Source organism: Ursus americanus, chromosome 21 (assembly GCF_024610735.1).
Source record: "Ursus americanus isolate L20-20 chromosome 21, mUrsAme1.1.p, whole genome shotgun sequence".
NCBI lineage: Eukaryota > Metazoa > Chordata > Mammalia > Carnivora > Ursidae > Ursus > Ursus americanus.
The window spans coordinates 27,645,577-27,667,372 of NC_142147.1; the positions used below are offsets into that span (position 1 = coordinate 27,645,577).

Consider the following 21,796-nt stretch of genomic DNA (forward strand, 5'->3'; position numbering starts at 1 on the left):
AAAACAGAGAAAAGAAATCAGCCACCATTTCTCAATGTCCAATGGGAAGGTGCATGGCTGACCACGTTAGGTTATTACTGAGCCCAAGTTTCATCTGCATAGCAAAAAGAACCAGAGGAAGCCAAAATCACCATGGAGCTGGGAGCATGAGGCCACAGGGTGCCAGAAGCACAAGCAGGTAGCTGGAAGGAAAGAGGATACTCCATTCTCCCTGCTCTAACTCAGGTTCAAAACTCCCACCTAAATTCTCACCCCCAGAAAAGACACATGGACACGAGCCACCGTAAAAATTAGATCTGTATTTCTGGTTAGATTCCAGAGTGGCAGAACTCAGGAGTCATACTATATTCAACCTGGTTCCCACCTCAGCTTGCCTGCCTCCCTCCCTCCCACAAAGATAACATTGTACAAAACTATATTTACAGGGAAACCAGTTAAAAACTAAGGGTGTATACAAAAGTAGACAAGAGAGCCAGAAGTATCAATGCATGGAGAGCTTTGGGGAAGAGGAAGTATCTTATTACACACCAGAACTTGGGAGCAATGTATTACGTACTAGGCAGAAAGAAGCAAATTTCAGTGCCAATTTTAGGGGGAACCAGTCACTCCAGGGAAAGAGTGGATAGGAAAGATCTACTAGCTTTAATATTACAAAGTCTTAATTATCCAGCCACCCTTCTTCTGCCATATGGGTTCAGAGCCACGTGGTGGGGGAGACATAATAGAGTCTCTGACACAAGTCCCACAGGAAAAGGAAGGGCTCAGAAGGCGTAGCGGGTCCGGATGTCTTCAAGCTTCTTGGACACCTCAGGTGGGGTTCGGTCCAGTTCTTCAGAGACGTTCTTCTGTTTGTTGGGTTCCATAGAGTTGAACTGCTCACAGAGATCTCCATCTATCACATTCTAAGACACAGACAAGCGAGGAAGAAATAGGTCAGATGCTTAAAGAAAGTGGCACATGCTAAAACAGCTGCAAGGAAAGCTTTTATTCTCTCTTAGATATCTGAACCATTTACAGAGCCAGGAACACTACTCTAAGGTCATCCTTAGTATCCCGTGTTCAGAGCCGCAAAACTGGGTGAAGCCTCTCTTCTGGTTGTGGTCTGCCCTGGGGGAAGAGGTCCCTGAAGATCACTAGCCATTCCTCACCCCCATTACTGCCTCCATCGATCCACTCCTTTGATGCTCCTTTGTTCAGGACTGTTCTGATTTTTAAGGGGGAAGTCCACAGAAAAGACAAGTTACCTGGGCCAAGGACCGCCCCCTTTACAACGCAGATTTCCAACAAAGACCTACCTTAACGGGGAAGTAATAGGAACGAAAGCTGAGGTGGTCTCGCCCACAGAGAGGGGGATGCTCAGACCGCAGGTGCATTTCTACATGTTGGAAGAAGTCATGGTCCTGGTGGAAGAAACAAAGAAATCTGTCACTAAAAGAAAAAAGTGATTTCGGGGCGCCTGGGTGGCACAGCGGTTAAGCGTCTGCCTTCGGCTCAGGGCGTGATCCCGGCGTTATGGGATCGAGCCCCACATCAGGCTCCTCCCCTATGAGCCTGTTTCTTCCTCTCCCACTCCCCCTGCTTGTGTTCCCTCTCTCGCTAGCTGTCTCTCTCTCTCTCTAATAAATAAATAAAATCTTTAAAAAAAAAAAAAGAAAAAAGTGATTTCAATTACTAGTATATGGTTTCCAGAAGCACAATGAACAGACAAGCCATTTTTTCTTTTTTAACCATCCAAACAGATATTAACTGTCAAACTGCTCCTCTGACAACCACAGATTTGCCTGCTACAAGATACCTAAAACCTGAAAGAAACCCCACCTGTACTTGCAGAACACAAGAGAACACCAGATATAAAGGCTGATTTGTGAAGTCAGATTCCTGATCCCAGCTTCCTTAGCTGTAATGACATAAATCCAATTTAGCCAATCCTAGAGTTGACTCGAGGAGGCAGTAAGTACACAATCTACATCACTGTAGTGATCATCATTCCTAGTCTGTGGGGTTTGCTTCTGAGGGTTTGGCCTCTGACTAACCCTATACCCACACCAGAACTGAACCAAACGTAGGGTGCCTGGGTGGCTCAGTTGCTTAAGTGTCAGACTCTTTTTTTTTTTTTTTAAGATTTTATTTATTTGAGAGAGAGAGAGAGAGGGAGACAGCCGGCGAGAGAGGTAACACAAGCAGGGGGAGTGGGACAGAAAGAAGCAGGATCCCAGCAGAACAGGGAGCCCCATGTTGGGCTCAGTGGAGAGTCTGCTTAAGGATTCTCTTTCCCTCTCCCTCTGCCCCTTCCCCTACTCTCTTGCTCCCTCTCTCTAGAAGAAATAAATAAATCTTTAAAAAAGAACTAAACCAAACCCTGGTACAGTATAAAAACAAATGGCTTGGGGAGGGGGTTGGGAGAGAGTGTCAGGATTCCTATCTTCCCAGGCACTTCTGTCACCTTATAAAATTTCCATAACATGTCTAGCTGCAGGTAGGGACAAAAGATTTGCCCTCTTAGGCTGATTTAGCACCAAGAAACAACCTTGTGAAGGCAAAAGCCAGAAGAGTGTGGGAGATTTCACCTCATGGGATGTGAATGGGACAAGGATTCCAATTCCTCCTGACAAGGTGGTATAGACGAGCGATTCTGAGCCCCCAGGGATCAGTGTGGTCTTCTGTAACGACAGCACTGTCTCGCCCACATGATAGTTCATGATCACCTCTGCCTGTAAGTTGAAAACAGACTAGTATGTTGTGTGTGCCCTCTGGACCTGTTCTAGATTCCCAAGAGCAAGCAGTGCCTCCAAAGGGCAGATTTCACCTTCTTTTAAATCCAAACATTACTAACATTTAAAAATACTTAAGAATGTTCTAAACATTTAATTGAGATTAATGTCCTCACAATACTAGAGTTAGATCATTTCTGATAAAAAATTACAATGGAAAAATATTTTGTTAAATTACCAATTTTGCAATAAAAAAAACCCCACAGATAATTATTAAAAAGCAGCAATCATTAGACTTGCTCTCCAAAACAGATCTATTTTAAAAGTCCAGAGATGCTCTACTACAGAAGAGCAGGAAAAAAGGAAAGAGCCCAGAACAACCCCTCAGAGAAGAGCTAGTTAATATCAGCAATGACCCTGTGCAACAATTTTTTCCAAGGAACACACTATGCTCTAGTCACTGCTAAAATGTCTTGGAAAAATTGTATTTCTGCAGTGATAAAAATGGAATGGTGGCTTGGTCATTGTACATCAAGCCCAGCATTTATCCATCACAAGCTATGAAAGGATTTCCACGCCTAGGAGAGTACTCAGCATAACCATGTGCACTGCAGATAGCTGACTAAAGAATGTTCCCTCAGTGTGGATCATGGAGAATGTACCCTGAAGGATGGAACCTTTCCTTCAGGGTCCCTTCTGCAATCTTACCTTCTGAGAGGCCCCATTGAGCAAACCCCGGTCCCACAGGGCTTTGTTTCCTGTGGGATCCTCATCCACTTCGTCATTGGTGTTAGGTGGGAGCCTCACCTAAAAGGAAGTGACACAAGTCACAAGGCTGGGTCCTGCACCCACTCACCTGGATCACCAAGCAACATGTTTGCCCCAGATCCTTGAAAGCAAGCCTGGGACACACCTTTGGCAGAGGCCTAAGCCTGTCTCCTGCAACCTGGTGTCTGAGTGACAAACTCAAGAGATTCAACCCATGAACAAGAACAAAACAAAGGCTACAGAACATAAACAAGAGAGGTCAAACCAGGCTTAAAAAGAGAAGGCAAAATTCTCACAAAACTTAAAATAAATATTACTCATTAGCTCAAGTGAAACTTATCACTATTAAACCATATTCCTTGAAAAGGAGGGAGACGGACAGGTAGGTGGTGGAAGGATGGGGGACAGGGGATTCTAAAAGACTGGTAAGAATGGGGCACCTGGCTGGCTCAGTCAGTAAAGTATGCGACCCTTGATCTCAGGGCTGTGAGTTCAAGCCCCATGTTGGGTGTAGAGATTATTAATTAAAAAAAAAAAAGTCATAAAATAAAATCTTTAAAAAATAATAATAAATAAAAGACAGATAAGGCAGCTTAAAGAACACAAAATTTCCTTTTTAGAGCTGGCCTTAGTAGGATTGAATTTTATATCTATTTTTAATTTCCGTATTAGAGATCACAGTCCTGGGTCCTTGGCTTTATCACTGAAAAGAGCTGGCTTTCCTACACGTAAGTGTAACCCAGTAAACATCAACTCACCACACAAATGTTGCCAAACTTGTCTGCCCCAGCCACAGTGTCATAGTCCAGGAGGCTAGCTGTAGTGACCCATCGTGGGTAAGTATCATCGGCGAAAATGATAAGCTGGTTCTCATTACGCTTGTATCGAACCCAGATGAAACTTTCTTGGACATCAGACACAATTACCCTGTGTCCAATAGTCTGGATCCCAGAGATGTAATTGGCAATATGCTGGGGGAAAAAAGGACAGCAATGGGTATAACCTTGAGATTCAGAACCCAGAAGTCCAGCCTCCCCTGACTGCAATGTATATATAGGGCCTATAGAATGGCAGTCAGCTATAAATTCCTGAAAGATGGAAAAAGAACTAACTGGTTTTAATACACTGGAAATGTATGCTTAATTCTCACAGCTAAATACTCTGTAGTAGCAAACAGGACAGAAATCTGGTTCTTAATATGAAGAAGTCAAGAAACCCACCTAACTTCTGTCCTTCTCAAGCCTCAAAGGCCTAATTCTAAGGCTGGAATTGAGGAACTACAAGGTCCTAAAAGACATACAATTTTAAGTTACTGTCCACCATCACCGCCAATGTTTCCTCCTTCATCACAAGCTAGTTCCAAGGCCCTGTACCAGTGTATTTACCTTGTTCTCACACTTTCGGAGTAACTTTTTCTTCCCCAGGTCATAAACTCGCAGAAGCTTCCCCACACCAATCAACACCCTCCCCTGGAATGGGGCAATGGCAGCAGGGACCTCTTCTACTGGAGTCTGTGAGAAGAAAAGCAGGCAATGCAACTATTAGAACACCAGCCATATGCTAGCCCCACCTTCCTGACCCAAAATGTCTTTACAAGACAGATAGTGAGGGATCATCTTTGGCCTGTTAGAAAAATAAACCACACATACAACAGTCTCTATGAACAGGTCCCACACACTGCACGTCACTCAGCAAATGGATCAGTGCCACAAGTAAAAAGGAAGCCCTGACGCCTGATGAATGTGATCTCAAAGCCTGTGCTAATTCAAGTGGTGCCACGAACAGTGAAGCCTTAATATCAGAGAAATGATTGCTGGTTGTGGAGGGATGGGAAAGCAGTGCTAGTGACAAGTGACATATTAGTTGTAAGGGAGACACAGTGAGTTAGCACAAAGAAAAGCACATGAGTAAGTGAGGACACTGCCCTTAGGAAGGGCTGGAGGAGCTATATGCATGTGCTGTCCATGCAGAAGAACAGGAATTTTTTCCCTTAATTTATAAACTGTAATAAAATACACGTAAAATTTACCATTTTAAGCATTTTTAAGTATACAATTCAGTGGCATCAAACATTTTCACAGTGTTGTGCAACCATCACCACCATCCATCCTCAGAACTTTTTCATTTTTCCAAAGGAAGAGTGTATCCATTAAATGCTAATTCTCCAGAGAATATTACTTCTTTAGAACTGTTGAATTTTGGTCACAAATTGCTGCCTGCTTAGTAAAAGCAGTAAACAAGGGGCCAATTCTGTGTGCATCTATGTCACCGTTGTGGCTGGTGAGCACACAGGCTTCCTGTGGGACTCAAAGGCAGTGGAGCTTGACTGCAGCATGAAAGCCCCAACATTTTCTGTGTGCCACCAACAGATGGAACATAATCAATGAGCAGGCTCCCAAAATGGTCACCAGAAGACCTGACCCACAACTTAAGCAAAAGTGGGGAATCCAGTAGGACCTAAGATTCAGAAGAACCAATGGCTAGTTCCTACCTTGTGTAAAAACTCCAGTTTTTCCCCATTGTTCACGAGCTTGTAGGTATAGACAAAGCCCCCTGCCACAGACCTGGGGTTGAGGATCAGGTCTTTGGCCACGCCCACCAACACATACCAATCATCACCAGTGTTGGAGAACCTGCACACAGCCACGCTGCAAAGAGAGAAAGAAACAGGAGTCAGGCATCAGTTACAGCGCAGAGAATTCCCATTCCAGCCCTCAAAACCTTGGCTGTCCTGAGCTCCTTACCTAAAAGCGGCCTCATTCTGTTCTAGCTGGACAAGATCCAGAGTGTTCCCTTGAATAGGATTCATCACTCGGATCACAGAGGCCCACTGCCCATTGCCAGCCTTAGGAGCTCCGAAAATGGACTCAGGAAGGTTTTCATTGAGGAACGCTGCTGCCATCTCTGCAGCGAGCTCCCGCTCATCCTCCCCTGCTGCTTCTACCATTTCCTAAATAAAAAAACAAAATCAGACACACAAAAACGGAAGAGTTGGTATACTCAGAGGTGGGTGGTGGGTGACAAGTGGACAGGTAGCGCAACACCTCCAGGGGGAGTTCATATCATATAAGTTGCAAAGTCTGCAGGCCAAAACCAGACTTCCCGAAATGAAGATTAAAGGGAGAGGTGTACAGACAAGGGAAGGAGGGAAAAAGACTAAAGGAGAAACCAGGTACTTCATTTTTTAATGCCAAAAAAATCTAACCTCAACCGTGGCAAATACTTGGCAAATGGTCTGAGATACATAAAATGAAAACACCACTTTTCTACCTACCTTCTCTGATTTCCCTTGCTACGACTCCTTGTCTCATCTCTTTCAAGCCAAACACAATTTTACATGGTTGGAGCTATTTGGTTTTTTGCTGGGAAATGATTTCTGGGAAGAACTAGTGTTGCGGAGAACTGAAAGCTGTCTCCTTTGGGCCCGAATCCAGGAAACACATACACAGACTGTTTAGGAAGTGTAAGGACTGAAGAACTCTGTTCCAGAAGGAAAGCTGAATACTGAATAAACCCAGGTCACTGTATTAGTCCTGAGTCACAAGAAAACCTCTAAAACCAAGGATTGAGGCCAAGCGCCTGCTTAAAGGACCTGACAAGAACCTGGGTCTTTTTTAATGTAACTTTTTAATGTAACAAAGAATATAATCAGCAATTACAGGAGTTTAAACTTTTCAACAGAATTTCACATGAATGCCTTTTAACTAAACCCTGAAGGTCAGTCTCATTACCTCTGCCATCTGCTGCTTCCTCTGAGCTTTTGTTGCCTCAGTGTAGGCATTGTGGTCCGTCTCAATGATGATAAGATTGTTACTCTCAGGGTGAATGACAAATTTCCTCGGTGTGTACTGCAGTGGAAAGGCTACTTGATTAAAGACAGCACCTAGCTTCTCCAACGCTAAAATCCTATGAAGAAAAAGGCAGGGAATTAACAGATCACTCACTCAGGATCTAGAAACTCATAACAAAATGATCCATGACCAGTCACACAAATGCATCAATCCCTAAAAACTCTAATCTTGGGCATTATTCCTCTATTTGGAGAGAAACATTAAATCAAGTAAACATTTGAGTGATGAAGTTAAGTGTCTAAGCATCAAAAGTTATCACTCTGCAAGAAAAAAAGTAAGTATCACATTAAGAAAAACCAAAACCAAAACCACTGATCCTTCAGTTTTGAGTCTTCTGGTCTAACCCACATACTGATCTGTTTTATAAAGGCACCCTACCATGCCAACAGGTAGATTCTAAGCAGAGAGAACACCCGCTCTCAGGGAGACACACAACACAGGAGGAAGCACAGATATTCCCATGTTGTATTTCTCCTGAGAAAGTAAGAGGTTAGTCAGCATCTGCCTAAGTAGAACTTATACCACTGGTGATACCCAACAGCACTTTAGGCACTTTTCAGATGGACTTTAAAAAAATACAATTCTTTAAAAAATAATTAGCTTTTGTATGCCAAAGGACATCATCAAGAAAGTGAAAAGACAATCTAAAGAATGGGAAAAAATTAGAAGAAAATATGTGCAAATCTTATCTGATAAGGGAGTTACACCTAGAACATATAAAAGAACTCTTACAATTTCGTAACAAAAAAGAAGCAGCAGCAGCAGCAGCAGCAGCAGCAGCTGCCCAGTTAAAAAATGGGCAAAGGACCTCAACAGACAGTACTCCAAAGAAAAACATGCTCACCATTAAGCATCAAAAAAAAAAAAAAAAAAAAAAAAGCCTATCTAAACCACAATGAGATACCACTTCACACTTACTAGAATGACTGGAATAAAAAAATCCAATAAATGCATGTGGGTGAGGATGTGAAGAAACCGACACTCTCATACCTTGCTGGTGGAAAAGCAAAACAGTGTATCCTCTTTGGAAAGAAGTCTGGCAACTCGTCAAAAGGTTAAATAAAGAGGTACCACATAACCCCACCATTCCACTCTTTCAGATCTATACTAAAGAAAATTGAAAATATATGTCCCCATAAAAACTTGTGCACATGAATATCCACAGCACATTATTCATCAACAGTCAAAAGTGTAAGTGACTAGTTCTGACAATAAGTACTCTAAACACTGGTGTTTCCAAGAATTCTGCTATAAACTATTCCACAGTGGCCTTTCCTGAAAGATTCTGTTCTGGGGAGGAAATGCCCTACTGCTACAAAAATGAAAAAAATCTGTGGGTGTGTCCAAATTTACAGGAGTTCAGAAGAGAGGGAACACCGATAAATAATGAGAATGTCCATGAATGAGGCTAGGTCTTGACTGGTAGAGATGTGTGTGGGAAGCATGCCAGGGTACAGAGGAAAAAAACCAGGAGGGGAGAGCAATTCTGCTGGAATAGAAGATACATAAAGGTGTGAAGGTTAGAAAGAGAGAGAACAATGACTGAAAAGATGCTGAAAGGTGCTGCACAAAGAAATCTGGGCGTTCACTTGCTAAGTTATCCATATATCAAGAGGCTATAATTCCTCTTGATAGGGTTCCTCTTATGAACAGCCAACAGTTACAACTAGGACATGAACAGAGGTGGCATTAGAAAATGAAAAAAGAAAAAGAATGAAACCCAAAACTTGAGAAAGTCAAACTGAATAGCTTATTTTTCAAACTGAACAGCCATCTTGCAATGTAACAGTGCTCACTCCAACATAACTAGCATAAATAAGTTTGTCAACTTGCAAAAGGCCTAAATAATTTATACTGAGATTAAAATTGGAAGATGTAACACTGCAAATGACAGGACCAAATGAGAAAAAGTTATCAGTGATCCAATGCCTGCCTACTCTAAAACTAATCCAATGGTACGGCCCTGGAAAACAAGATGCTGTAATCTCAAGGAAACTGAACTGTACTGCTTAGTATATTAAAACTTGGCCCTGAAAATCTAAACAGAAGCTAAAACTCCAAACACCGAAACTTGGCTACCAGGTACTTAAAATCCTGAGCCAAATGAAGGTTTCAGTTGCAACACTCCAGAGCCATGCTGAAGAGCTGGCTCTCTGCCATTGCTTCGTAACTTCTTCCAACACTATGGCAAAACCACAATCCCAGTCGTTGGCAGAAAGGATTCCCACTGGGCTTGAACAGTGGGACTCTCACCTCAGGGTATTCGTGGAGATGGCCACAATGCCCTCAGGACACTGTTCAGAGGCGAAGCCAGACGCAAACTCCAGGGTCTCATAAGACAAGGGGGTGAGATGGAAACGAGACTGGTAGGAATAGCTCAACCATGATCGACTTGACATGGCCAACACCTGAGGAAAAACACTCCAATGAGCTTGGGAAAAAGACAAACATGGAATGCTAACCAAACACCCTATCTGCAAATTTCAATCTGCAGAATATCCCAAGGAATTTTAGAAACCTAAAAGGCTACCTTAAGAAAAAAGAGGAGCAGGGCCCCTGGGTGGCTCGGCTGGTTAAGTGTCTGACCATTGATTTCACTTCAGGTCACAATCGCAGGGTCGTGAGATCGAGCCCCATATCAGGCTATGCACTGAGTGTGGAGCCTGCTTGAGATTCCCTCTCCCTCCCCCTCTGTCCCTCCCCCCCTCATGAATGCATGCATGCTCTCTCCCCTTTCTAAAAAGAGAGAGAGGAAAGAGGACTGGAGAAGAGGCAGTATGGCTTAGTATTTCCTAAAAGCATGGGCTACTAGCTGTATGACCTAATCACTCAATCTCTCTAATCCTCAATTTCCACATGTGTAAAATGGGAATACTATAGCAAGGATGGATAGTTTCAAGAATTACATGCAGTAACAAGTAAAGAACTAGCACTGCACCCAGCGATAGTAACATTCTTAGCTACAAAAGACACCATGTTTCCCATCCTCTTTCACATTACATACTAAACCCTGGTATTGATATAAGGTTGCTCATGGGTAGTGGTACACTAGATAGGAGGTTCTAGCTACCCTCAGTCGGTTCCATTTGCGCAGCCTAGAGCTGAAAAGACTGATATCCTATTCCACTCATAACCAAAACATAGCTCAGTGCCATGGAAAGCTCTGGATTAAGGGACCCAAGACTTCCCACAGGAAAGAAGCTAATTAAGAGAGAACCAATATCAAACTAACTATAAATGGGTGAATTAATTAAAGCAAAGCTTATGCCAAAGAAACTTTTCTCAGTTGATGCCACTAATGTCCAAACATGCAGCCTCCCCCTTTCATTACTTACTGCCTCCTGGCCTTGCATCCGGACACGGAAGAGTTTCACAGGACGGGACCCCAGGTACCTAGTGCGGGTGTCAGACAGATCACCAGTGACAGGGTCCAGGACAGTTCTCAGCAGTACACCATTCTAATAAAAAGGAAAGGAGTGCGTGAAGCCTACCCCTAATAGAAGCTCCCTTGGCTACTTCACAATATGTAAGTTCAGAACAGGTGGAAGGAAATGACTTGGTAGTTTAACGAATATCCTAATAACCAGCCAGCCACTCATTCACTCTCACTAAATCACTCACTAAGTAGTTATTCAGCATTTACTAAGTGAAAAGCACTTATTTTTCACTATATATGCATTAAAATTCTTTCTATCATATATGTTAAACTCTTTTTTATAATTTTAAATTTTAAGATACGTGCACAGTTAAGGGATGCCTGGGTGGCTCAGTGAGTTGAACATCTGTCCGACTCTTAGTTTTGGCTCAGGTCATGATCTCACGGGTCGTGGGATGGAGCCCCGCATCAAACTCCGTGCTCAGTGGGGAGCCTGCTTGTAGATTCTTTCCCTCTGCCCCTCCCCCAACTCATGCATGCACTCTAAAATAAATAAATAAATCTTAAAAAAAGAAGATACATGCACAGTTAAAATAAACAAGGCCTGTTGTGGTCTCTAAATACCATTTCTCCTAAAAAGATTCAGACTCTTAAGAGAAACAGCTAATTCAGGTCTGGGGCAAGAATATTCCGGGTGTACACAGGGGCACTCTGTTGTAACAGAAAGAAGTACCCAAAGACAACAGGGCCATGTTAAAAGGACATAGGAGCTAACTTCAAAAGGGAACTCTCACTCATCTAAAATGAGGCAATTTAGCAACCAAAAATGAAAAGACCATAACAGTTTAAAGCACAAATACATAAAAATCTTCAAGTTCATAATGTTATTAAAAAAATTACTTTCTCAGTTCCCACTTGAGACTGCTGTGGCACCAACTCCTTACTGTGAAAACAGATGAACAAAGAAAAAAAACAAAGTATTTATCCTTTTCCTGTATGAACTGTATTTTGGGGCAAGCAAATTTTGTCTTTAGAGAAAAGTTCCAGCTAATGAAATTAAGAGTGAAATAGAGAATTGTCATTTCTCAATTCCTAACGACATAATGAATCTGGGCAATGGGCATTGATTGCTGCCACTAGATAAAAGGTTGACAGGCAGCAGGTATTTAAAATAGATACAAACATTCTAACACTACTAAAAGTAGGATAACCAAATATTACATGCCTCCTGATGTGATGTAACAGAAAAGTAAAGAGCACCACTTATAAAACACTGTCCCCCACAAAAATATTAAATCTGAATCAATCACTTCATCTGTGCTATCCAATTCTATAACCATCAAACCACACGTGGCTAGCCAGAATTGTGATGTGCCATTAAATATAAAATACAAAATGTAAGATTTTAAAGACTTTGTTTGAAAATAGAGAACATAAAGTATCTTAATTTTTATACTGATTACAAACTGAAATGACATTTAAAATATTCTGGGTTAAAGAAAACATTAAAGTTAACTTCATGTGTTCCCTTTTTGTGGCTGGTATATTTAAGTTACACATGAGGCTTGCATTATATTTTTAATGGACAGCATGGTCTAGATCCACCCACTAGTTTACAGGAAATACACAGGATAGACAAACACTAAACACACAAGGAAAGACTGCCAAAATTAGAAGGTGGAAATTCTTCAAGACATATGATCTGGTTTTTTAAAAAAAATTTAATGGGGTAGGAATTATTAAAAGAAACATAAAGGGACAAGGTCATGCAGAGGATGCAAGCTGCAGACAGCTTTATGCAGATTCTAAGTAGAACCAAAGGTAAAACATTTTTGGAAAAACAAAAACAGAACCAAGAAAAACCAGAACATGAACAAGATATCAGATATTAAAGAATTGTTGTGTTGGGCATGGTAATAAAATAGAGGCCTAAAAAGAAAACAACCCATATATCTGTTAGAGCTACATTCTCAAGTACTTATAGATGAAATGATAAACCCTTTTGGATTTGCTTTAACAAACTCCAGAAGAAAGAAAAAAGGGGAATAGATAAAACAAGGACAGTAGAATGTTGGTAACTATTAAAACTGGTGATGGGGGGGCGCCTGGGTGGCTCAGTCGTTAAGCGTCTGCCTTCGGCTCAGGGCATGATCCCAGAGTCCTGGGATCGAGCCCCACATCAGGCTCATCCGCTGGGAGCCTGCTTCTTCCTCTCCCACTCCCCCTGCGCCTCTGTTCCCTCTCTCGCTGGCTGTCAAATAAATTAAAAAAATCTTAAAAAAAAAAAAAAAAAAACTGGTGATGGGTACATGGAGGTTTGTTACATTAGTCTAACTCCTGTGCAGTTTGAAAAATTTCTAAATCAGGAAGTAAAACTAAAAAGCAAAAAGTACCAGGAGGTTGAGCAAATAATCATTAAGGAAAATGAAAAGTATATGGTCAAAAACGCTGACACTCTGCTATCCTTAGGTTCCTGCTTTTCATGCCACGAAGAGCCAAAGAGCCCCGAGCCCCGCTGCTTTGACAATAGGGAACACGCAGGGGTCCTTTATTACTAAAGGAGCCCATTATAAACCAAGAGGTATTAGTTTCCAAAAGCTGCATATTGTGAGAGCTGCAAAAGCCTCTTCAGGACCTCTCTAGTTCTGACCAAGAGCAGTGATCACAACACATTTGTATCAAAGACTCTATGAAAACTTAGTCCTGACTTGTGCAGCACCATTCACTTTTCATAAGGTGGTAAACTCAACAGGCACAGCAAATGCCCGTACTGAACAAGGACTGCACAAAAGCTAAAGAAGGCCTGACACCAACAACGTGAGCTTTGGATCTCTTACCTGTAACCCAATATTCAGGTACAGGAAGCCAATAGAGCCCCTCTCACCCAGCTCATCTTGCTTCTCGGTCCCACCCATTTCCACAATACACAAGGACTCAGGCTGGGCTGGGAGAGCCTGCATGCTCAGAGGCTGCAAACAGTCCTAAGGAGTAAATAGAACAAGAATTAAAACATGGGAAAGGACCAATTCTGGAAAAATCTACCCAGAGAAATCTAATTCGAGGAGTGGAGAAACAAACTTCTTGTACACAGTGGAATCCTGTAGTTTAAGTTCTAAATGGGTTACTACTAGTTAAACCAAATCTTAGAATAAACTCTAGAGAACCATGCTTTCCTTTCCGTAAAAGTGGATAATGATAGAAGTAAGTAAGCAAACGGCACCTATTCTTAAAAGTCACCTAAGGCCCAGAGCCAGTCCAAGTCCTTTTCTGCAAACAATCTTGGGTTGTTTTTTGTTTTTAACTGTAAAAGGGAGCCAAGGCTTAAGGCAAGAAAACATTTAGTAGTCTGGGATCAGGATCTATAAAGTACTGCACAGAACTCCTGAGGCGTGCTGCTACAGTAATCAGGAGAAGCAGCAGGTGCTGATTTCAGGGGCCAGCCCAGCTCAGCTTCCAGTGGGAAGGATCCTTGAAGTCAAGGGTAATACTCACTGAGGGATCCAGAGAGATGATTCTGACAGTATTGTCCACCAGCCCCACAGCCAGGAAGCGAGACCGCTGCTCTCCAGGAGGCACATTGGCCAGACTCATGCACACCACATCCGCCGACATCTCCTTCCGCTCTGTGTACTCGTTCAGCTGTCCTGACTACAGAAGTGAGACAGAGGTGATAAACCACTCCAACTTGCCCCTAAACACTGGGACTGGGAAAGGGAGAGGGACTGTTAAATTCTTTTACTTCCTCTACTTTTACTAAAATCAATGACCAAGAATTTCTCTACTTAAGGTCCCAAGACTGAACTCTACAGGCTAAAAGCAAGCAAAATTACTGACAAGACAATCAAGAGACAACAAACACATTGTCTTTGACTTTGACAAATACAACATGCTACAAATTTTCTAAAGCAAACCTAGCTCTCAGGAAATAGAAATACGTAAACTGTTTCTCTGTTCATGAGAATACTTTGGGTGAAAGAAAATTCAAATACGGAACTTAAAGAAATCTCAACCAGAGGTACAGTTAAGACTATCACGTTGGTCACATCCAAAAACTTCCCGAAAGCATAATTAAGTATATCCAACATCCTTCCATACAGAAAACCAAAAGAAAATTTCTGAAATGGCTTCAGATTATAAAAATTACAACTTATGGCCAATATTTAAGTGGCAGAAAGGTAGACTGTGAAGGGCAAGAGAAGCCAAGTATTTTACTGCTAAGATTGGATTTCATAACTCCAGTTAGAATTAAGACATGAACTTACCCTTCCCACCTCACCCCCACCAGGCCAGACTGGCTTATGTACACTTTCCCTCCTGAATTCTCTTTGTGAATATCATCTAAATACTGGACTACAACTCTCATCTTTACGTCTGGACCCTAACACTAAGTCCCACAATGAATGATAAAATAACATACAGGATCCATCTCAAAATAGACCAGCTCTCCTCCTGTCAGGGCGATCACCACCTGTCGCTGGTTCACTGCACATTTCACAATCGTTTTCTTTCCAGGGGTCTTCCACTCATTAACTCGCTTGTCTGCTCGTATGTGCCGAATGCCATCAGGATACACCTAGAGTCAGTGATGAGAAGGAAACTGGACTTTAGCAATGTGACTCATTGCTCAACATGACCCAAACACCTAACAGATCAGTCACTCTTGTCAGAACTAGAGCCATTACATTTGAATCATATTGACCACTGGATCAAAGACAAAAAGGAGTTACTAGGCCGCGGACAGGTCAACTTAAAACAAGCTCATGTTTGCAACTTCAAAAGAGTTCAAAACTCATTAACGTGAGCACAGCAGCCTACACCACAATGAAAGGACAAAGTTAAGGCGAGTAAGTAACTCTCTGGGAACCCTCACCTGCACCAAAGCATCATCCCCTAACAACGAGCAGGACAAGGTTGGGGTGGTACCCAGGAACCCAGAGTCAGTCACTTCTTCCACAGTCTCTCCAATGGACAACACGAGTGTGGCATTCACGAAAGACACAATGATGTAGGCATCAAACTCATCTGCAAAAGGGAAGAGAAGAGGAGGTGGTTAGCTAAGAACCCACAAAGCTAAGTGAAACATACTAAGTTTTCTTTTTAGAAACTTCCAAGGCACTTCTTCTACGTGTAGCCATCACACACACACACTCATGTGGTAAAGGGCACAGGATGATCCAAAAGATAATTGAAGATAATAACAGCCTACAGATATACTTTGCTTCCTTAAATGCCTAAATACATTGAGTAGATATACCCACCCCAATACCTCCGAAAGCTAATTTTTCTTGAGACATTGGCTGGAAAAATGCAAGAGGACAAAGCAGGGTAACCAGGCAGGAAGAAACTCTGACTACTACAATATTTATATGTATTGAAGCTAGAGCTTGTTTATTTGCACCAGATGCAAATCACAACTCATTCTTAAAGATAATCCTTATAACCAGGAAAAGTCCCCAGCCTCTTCCAAAAGCAGCTTATGTGGAAACACAAGACCTAATGAATAAAACAGAGATTACTTAAACCTTAATAAGACTATCTTTCTCAGGTTCATAACTGAGAATCCCAGGATGTCCCAACAGGAATGAGATAAGAGCATTAACCAGGAAGTGGGGGGGGGGGTGTTTATATTGTCAGCCCTTGACCTCTCTACTCTCATTATTTAAAAATGCAACTATTCAGTGGTCATGAGCAAACCTATTAGGACTTACTTTTCATTTAACAAAACATAGTTATGGATAAATAAACACTAATGAGTTTCTCAGAGTCAGAGGATCTGAATACAGGCAATCCCAGAAGTTTCTCATACAGATCCCATAGTTAAAGGCCACCTATTTCCCATATATTCCATCTTACACATAAAACAGCTTCTGTGTCTCTCCCACATCCAGCACAATGTTTGGCACACAGCTTGATAAATGCTGAATAAAGAAAGGTGTATTTATTTTTCAGGAAGGATTGAGATTTCCCTATTTTACATCTGAATTTTCTGTAACAATTGCCCTTTCCTCATAAGAAATCAGGTGAACAAGTGACAGAATGACAAGCAGACAAGGCACTAAATTAAGTTTGTATTTTCTTTTTGGAGAAGGTACTAAATTGAAGTGGCTACCTCAGTGGTAGCAGAAGTAGCTATAGGACCCTGTGTGCCTGAGCCCTTATCAGAGCTGATCCACCCCACTCACATCAAGGACACAGTGCGGGTTCTGATAGCTCCAAAGGTGTTCAGCTGAACCAAGATTACTCAATCAGTTCAGCAGAATCAGTGTTCTTCACAGAGAAAGAGGCCAACTGAAGATGTATCACTAGTGTAGCCTAGAGCAGTATTCTGCCCTATGAGCAGGACACAGTCAACTTGATGGACTGTAATCAGTATTTTTAAATAGATATGTATAGAAATAAATATAATTTATGAAACTGCTTTACACATGAAATTACTCACCCAGTAAGAGTGAGTAGTGTCTTCCAAATTTTTGCTTAATACATGTGTATACTGACTGGGTGGCTGAAAGGCAAAGATCAAAGATCTTCCTCAATGCGTATAATCCAACGGCTATACCAGGAATCCAGAATAAGGGTTTAAGTTCCAAATCATAAGGAGTAACACTGGAGAAGCAGACAGCTAGTTTTAGATTATTTTCACAACTGTTAAGATGTATCAAATGCTTTGGGGACACCTTATAAAATGGCTTCGTAAGACAGCACTGTTCACCATCATGTCAGTAAGGACATGGTTGTCACTGAAATGTATGTCTTAATAATTTACAACAAAACCAAAATGAATCTCCACACAACACCAAACTTGGAAGCTTTACTCCAGCTGTTTTTGAACTGGAAATTTGTAGTGTATAAAAATAACAGGAATTGCTTAATTTTAACTATATGAATATTATGTCCTTTCCTACACTCTCTTACTGAAACCTAATATCCTAAAAGCTGTGCCAGAGCAAATTAAAGCCAAATAACAAAGGGCTGTTAAATGGTTAGGACTTCTGGTCTCTTCCTTCAGACAAGGAGAAAGGGAGAAACTTCCAGCAAAGAGACCATGCATATTTTAACTAACATGCAAGAATATGAGGAGAGGAAGGAAGGTGGGCTGTCTGGGTCTTTATCTTCCCTTTGACCTGTCTGGGTCTTTATCTTCCCTTTGACCCAAGGCCCCAGACTGCTCAAATTAAAAATAAAGAAATGCTCAGTGGACTTAAATAGGGTCTTACACTCACTGAGCAATTCAACAAGCACTAGAGCTGCTTTACATCACAGATTTCCTCATAACATCCATTACCCTGTGAATACTAAGCACATTGTAACTTTTCCCCTCTCCATTCTCCAGTCAGGAGGACCGATAGCAGGCTAGTTTCTCATGTTCTAGGGAAGCTATAGGTTAAAAGTTGAAATTAAAAAAAAAATGAAGGTAAATAACCGTAAACATCCACTTTGCCTTTTTCCAGTAGTTACAAGTTTCATATGAAAGAACATTAGTTCAGGGGCGCATGGATGGCTCCAGTCAGTTAAGCCTCTGCTTCAGCTCAGGTCATGATCCCAGGGTCTTGGGATGGAGCCCTGCGTCAGGCTGCCTGCTCAACCGGGAACCTGCTTCTCCCTCTCCTCCCCACTTGTGCTCTCTCTCACTATCTCTGTCTCTCTCTCTCAAATATCTTCAAAAAAAATCATATATATATATATATATATATATATTAGTTCATACCTCAGTGAAAAATCTAACTAGGGTATGAAAATGCATCTTTGTCTCACTTAAATAGGACTTCTATCCGAGCACTGCTGAAGCAGCCCACAGGGAAGGGAATGCTTTATTCTTCTTTCCTCTGCCTTAGTATCTGAAATTCAACAAACAGCTCACTCTAAAAGGTAAAGTGAGTGACCATACAGATGACTTAAGCTTCCAGTGTCTCATTCTCACTTCATACTCAGACTACTCGGTGCCTGTCTTGCCTCAGCAGTCCTGATTATACTCCCCAAAAAGGCGGCTTTCTCCAGGACTTGAGTCAGTACCCCTGGAACATACAGAACTCCAAAGAAGAGTACGGAGTTAAGGTTTTCCTAGCTACAGTTTCTTCAGCTTAGTGAAAGACAAATTAGTCATATTTTCCACTAAGGAAAAAGTAAGGGAAGCTGATTCCTGCCTCAGGCCATGTAATATGCAGGCAGATGGGCGTGCATCTCTATACTGCACAACAGCCAACTGCAAAGTTACCCTCTGAGAGATGCCATCAGGGCAGTCATTACTTTGTGCAGATCCCTCTCCCTGGGTAAACTATAAGACCCCATGGTAGACCCTAGCAGTACGTACACACCTGTGGTGATCAGCACCTTCACCAGCCACCTGTGGAAGAGAAAAAAAGGCTTGGTATTGGTAGTGTGCATCACCACGTACCAGCCAAGGTTAGTAGTTGCCTGAAGACTACAGCATGTGTGGATATGTGGGCTATTCACTCAACAGTAATGTGGAGTATCTGGAAAGCGAACGGACAGAGAGAACCTGACCTGTTTTTGTGGGTGACCACCCAAATTATAGTTTCTAAAGAGTAAAATTTATCAGGATGAGTCTTTTCCTAGATTTTGTATTTAGAGAAGAAAAAACTTCAGCTACAAGTTCCATTATGCAGCATACTGCTTATTCCTGACTTACCAAGCACTGTCCAAAAAGCCTTTTCTGATTCTGCAACATAAGCCCACTCCCTGTCCTCCAACCCGCCCTGGAAACATGCCTGTGCCTTTCATTACATCAGAACACACAGCAGTTTTGTATACTTGTCTTCTTTTTTAGATGGCAAGTGCCCTGAAAGTAAGGATCCTATCCTAATTAATCTGAGTACAAGGTGGACACTTGAAAGCAGGATGACAGTACAGAAATTATCCTTAAAAACCAGCAAGACCCACAGACTCCCACTGCAGGATTAGTCAAATGGATTGCAAGTGCAGAGACAGTGCTTTCTATTACCTCAATGCGCTATCTTGGAACAGTCTACCTGTGTGATTTTTCTGCCTTCATCATAAAAATGAGGGGTAACTTTCCTATAAATCTAAACCTATGTTAAAGTTTAAGAAGTAGAAAATGAAACAAAAACAAGAAGGGGGAATACTAAGTTTTATCTCAAAGGCTCAAAAAATTCAAAGAGTAGGTAATGTTTTCATCAAGAGCAGTAATATCAACCAGCCACAAAGCTAAAGGTGAGCATCAATACTGACCAGTTTCTTTATGAAGACATTACAAAAAATGAGGAAATCTTTCAAAATCAATCATCTAAGAATTATCTTCTCAGCAAAAACGAACCTACTAATTTCCTGTTTGCTTTTTCTTTTTCTTTCTACTCAACTCAGACTTGGTTCAAATATCCACATGAAAACAAAATCCACCACAATGTGCATTCTAATAGGAAGAGGTTTCCCTCCTACACATTTCCCAGCTCCCATAAAATCAAACATTAGAACATCAAAATATCAGGACATCAAAATATCAGGAAGATTTCCAGCTGTTTTCTTGAAAAAGCTTTGTATGCTGGCCAGGGTGATCTTACTCAGCAGGCCCACATTCCTAAGGGAACAAGAGGAAGATGAAGTCTAGGAATAGAAATGACCTACACCCCCAAAGAATCCAAGGGAAAATGAGAATTAAGTTTCATTTCTCAAATTCAATGGACTCAAGACTTTGCTGCTGTTGCACTATTATGCATTTTCACATAAATCTCAAAATTTTAGGATGAAGTGACCATTTTTATCCAGGAGCACAGACTCCTGTTTCCTCCATCCCATCTTTTCCATCCACTCTAAAATTCTGATTTCATTCAATTTCAATCTAAACTTTCCTGAAGCACAACTACACCCACTGAGCAGGACTAATGAATAAGCTTAATAAAATCTCTTAATACCTGGAATAACACCTTCAACTTCACTGTGGTTTCAGCACAATAGGAAAAAACACTGAGAAAAATGAAGAAGCAAAAACTTTCCTTCACACCACACTTCTTACACAGATGGAACCAGTACTTTAAAGATGAATATAGTCCCCTTACTAGTGCATACAAAAAGGTGAAGACATCCTGATTCAAAGAGTCTGAGAAACATGGAGTCAGGCCAGAAAATGTTTCTAGTATATTGCTAAACAAAGCGATACAGAAATATTATGAATGCAGCCTCCTAAGCCTTCTATTGTCAATGTCACCCAGACCCACATTTTGATTATTGGGAAAGGGCTGCTTACCTTCAATGTGCCGACGCACTGTCCAGACAGCATTGGGGTTACCAGGTAACTCAGAGACAGCCATTTCTGATACCTGACAAGAGTGGAGACAAACCACGAATCCAGTGAGCATAGAACTTAGCTCCTTGCTTACAACTACACTAGATAATAGGATTCCGAAAAGGCAGTGCTCACACCGCATGTTGGATTAAAAGAATGGAACCAGGGCACCCGGGTGGCTCAGCGGGTAGAGCATGTGACTCTTGATCTCAGGGGTTTAAGTTCGAGCCCCTTGTTGGGTTATAGAGATTACTTAAAAATAAAAAAAAGATTTAAGAATCTTTAAAAGAATGGAATCATTTTTATTTAAAGAAAGAAAGAAAAAAGAAAGAAAGGAAGAAAAAGAAAGAAAGAAAGAAAGAAAGAAAGAAAGAAAAAGAAAGAAAAAAGAAAAGAAAAGGAAAAAAAAGAAAAAAGAAAAGAAAAGAAAGAAAAAATGTTAAGCAAAAAGGCTTGGAAATACTGGCAATTCCCATAACAAACTTAAGCAAAAAGCGATAGAATATTTAGGAGGATAGTTGTTCCAGCAAAAACCACATGCTTTGTTCCGGTATGACATGCCTGCATCCTCCTCAAAAAGAGAGCACATGGAATGAAACAGGCCATCTAAGTTAGCATCCCATTTCTTCCCCAGCTCCCAAATTCCATCTCTCTTCAAGGACCAATTCAAAATGACACATCCTTTAGGAAAAATCTTCCCTTATCCTTTTGCGAGGCAGTCCCTCTCTCCCTCCTCTAAGCGCTCACAGAAATCATCACCTCCTAGGGCATTTATCTAAAAAGTGATTTCAGGAATTATTCTGTCCTTCCTACTAGATTTTATGCTCCTTAA

General features: G+C 41.5%; 1 protein-coding gene across 1 annotated transcript in view; it reads right to left on the bottom strand.

The window, feature by feature from the left end:
• Window positions 1-279: 279 nt before the first annotated feature.
• The window catches only part of SF3B3 (splicing factor 3b subunit 3), a 41,177-nt gene continuing 19,660 nt past the window's right edge, over window positions 280-21,796 (bottom strand). Inside the window, exons 11-26 of the mRNA XM_045810288.2 lie at window positions 20,926-20,998; window positions 15,577-15,728; window positions 15,124-15,279; window positions 14,199-14,354; window positions 13,544-13,687; window positions 10,666-10,788; window positions 9,584-9,738; window positions 7,211-7,385; window positions 6,224-6,429; window positions 5,971-6,127; window positions 4,865-4,990; window positions 4,238-4,450; window positions 3,420-3,518; window positions 2,568-2,711; window positions 1,296-1,400; window positions 280-902 (exon numbers count right to left, since the gene is read on the bottom strand). Of these exons, the coding sequence (XP_045666244.1) occupies window positions 762-902; window positions 1,296-1,400; window positions 2,568-2,711; window positions 3,420-3,518; window positions 4,238-4,450; window positions 4,865-4,990; window positions 5,971-6,127; window positions 6,224-6,429; window positions 7,211-7,385; window positions 9,584-9,738; window positions 10,666-10,788; window positions 13,544-13,687; window positions 14,199-14,354; window positions 15,124-15,279; window positions 15,577-15,728; window positions 20,926-20,998 (2,325 nt within the window). The 3' untranslated portion in view covers window positions 280-761. The remainder of the gene's footprint in view (window positions 903-1,295; window positions 1,401-2,567; window positions 2,712-3,419; window positions 3,519-4,237; window positions 4,451-4,864; window positions 4,991-5,970; window positions 6,128-6,223; window positions 6,430-7,210; window positions 7,386-9,583; window positions 9,739-10,665; window positions 10,789-13,543; window positions 13,688-14,198; window positions 14,355-15,123; window positions 15,280-15,576; window positions 15,729-20,925; window positions 20,999-21,796) is intronic.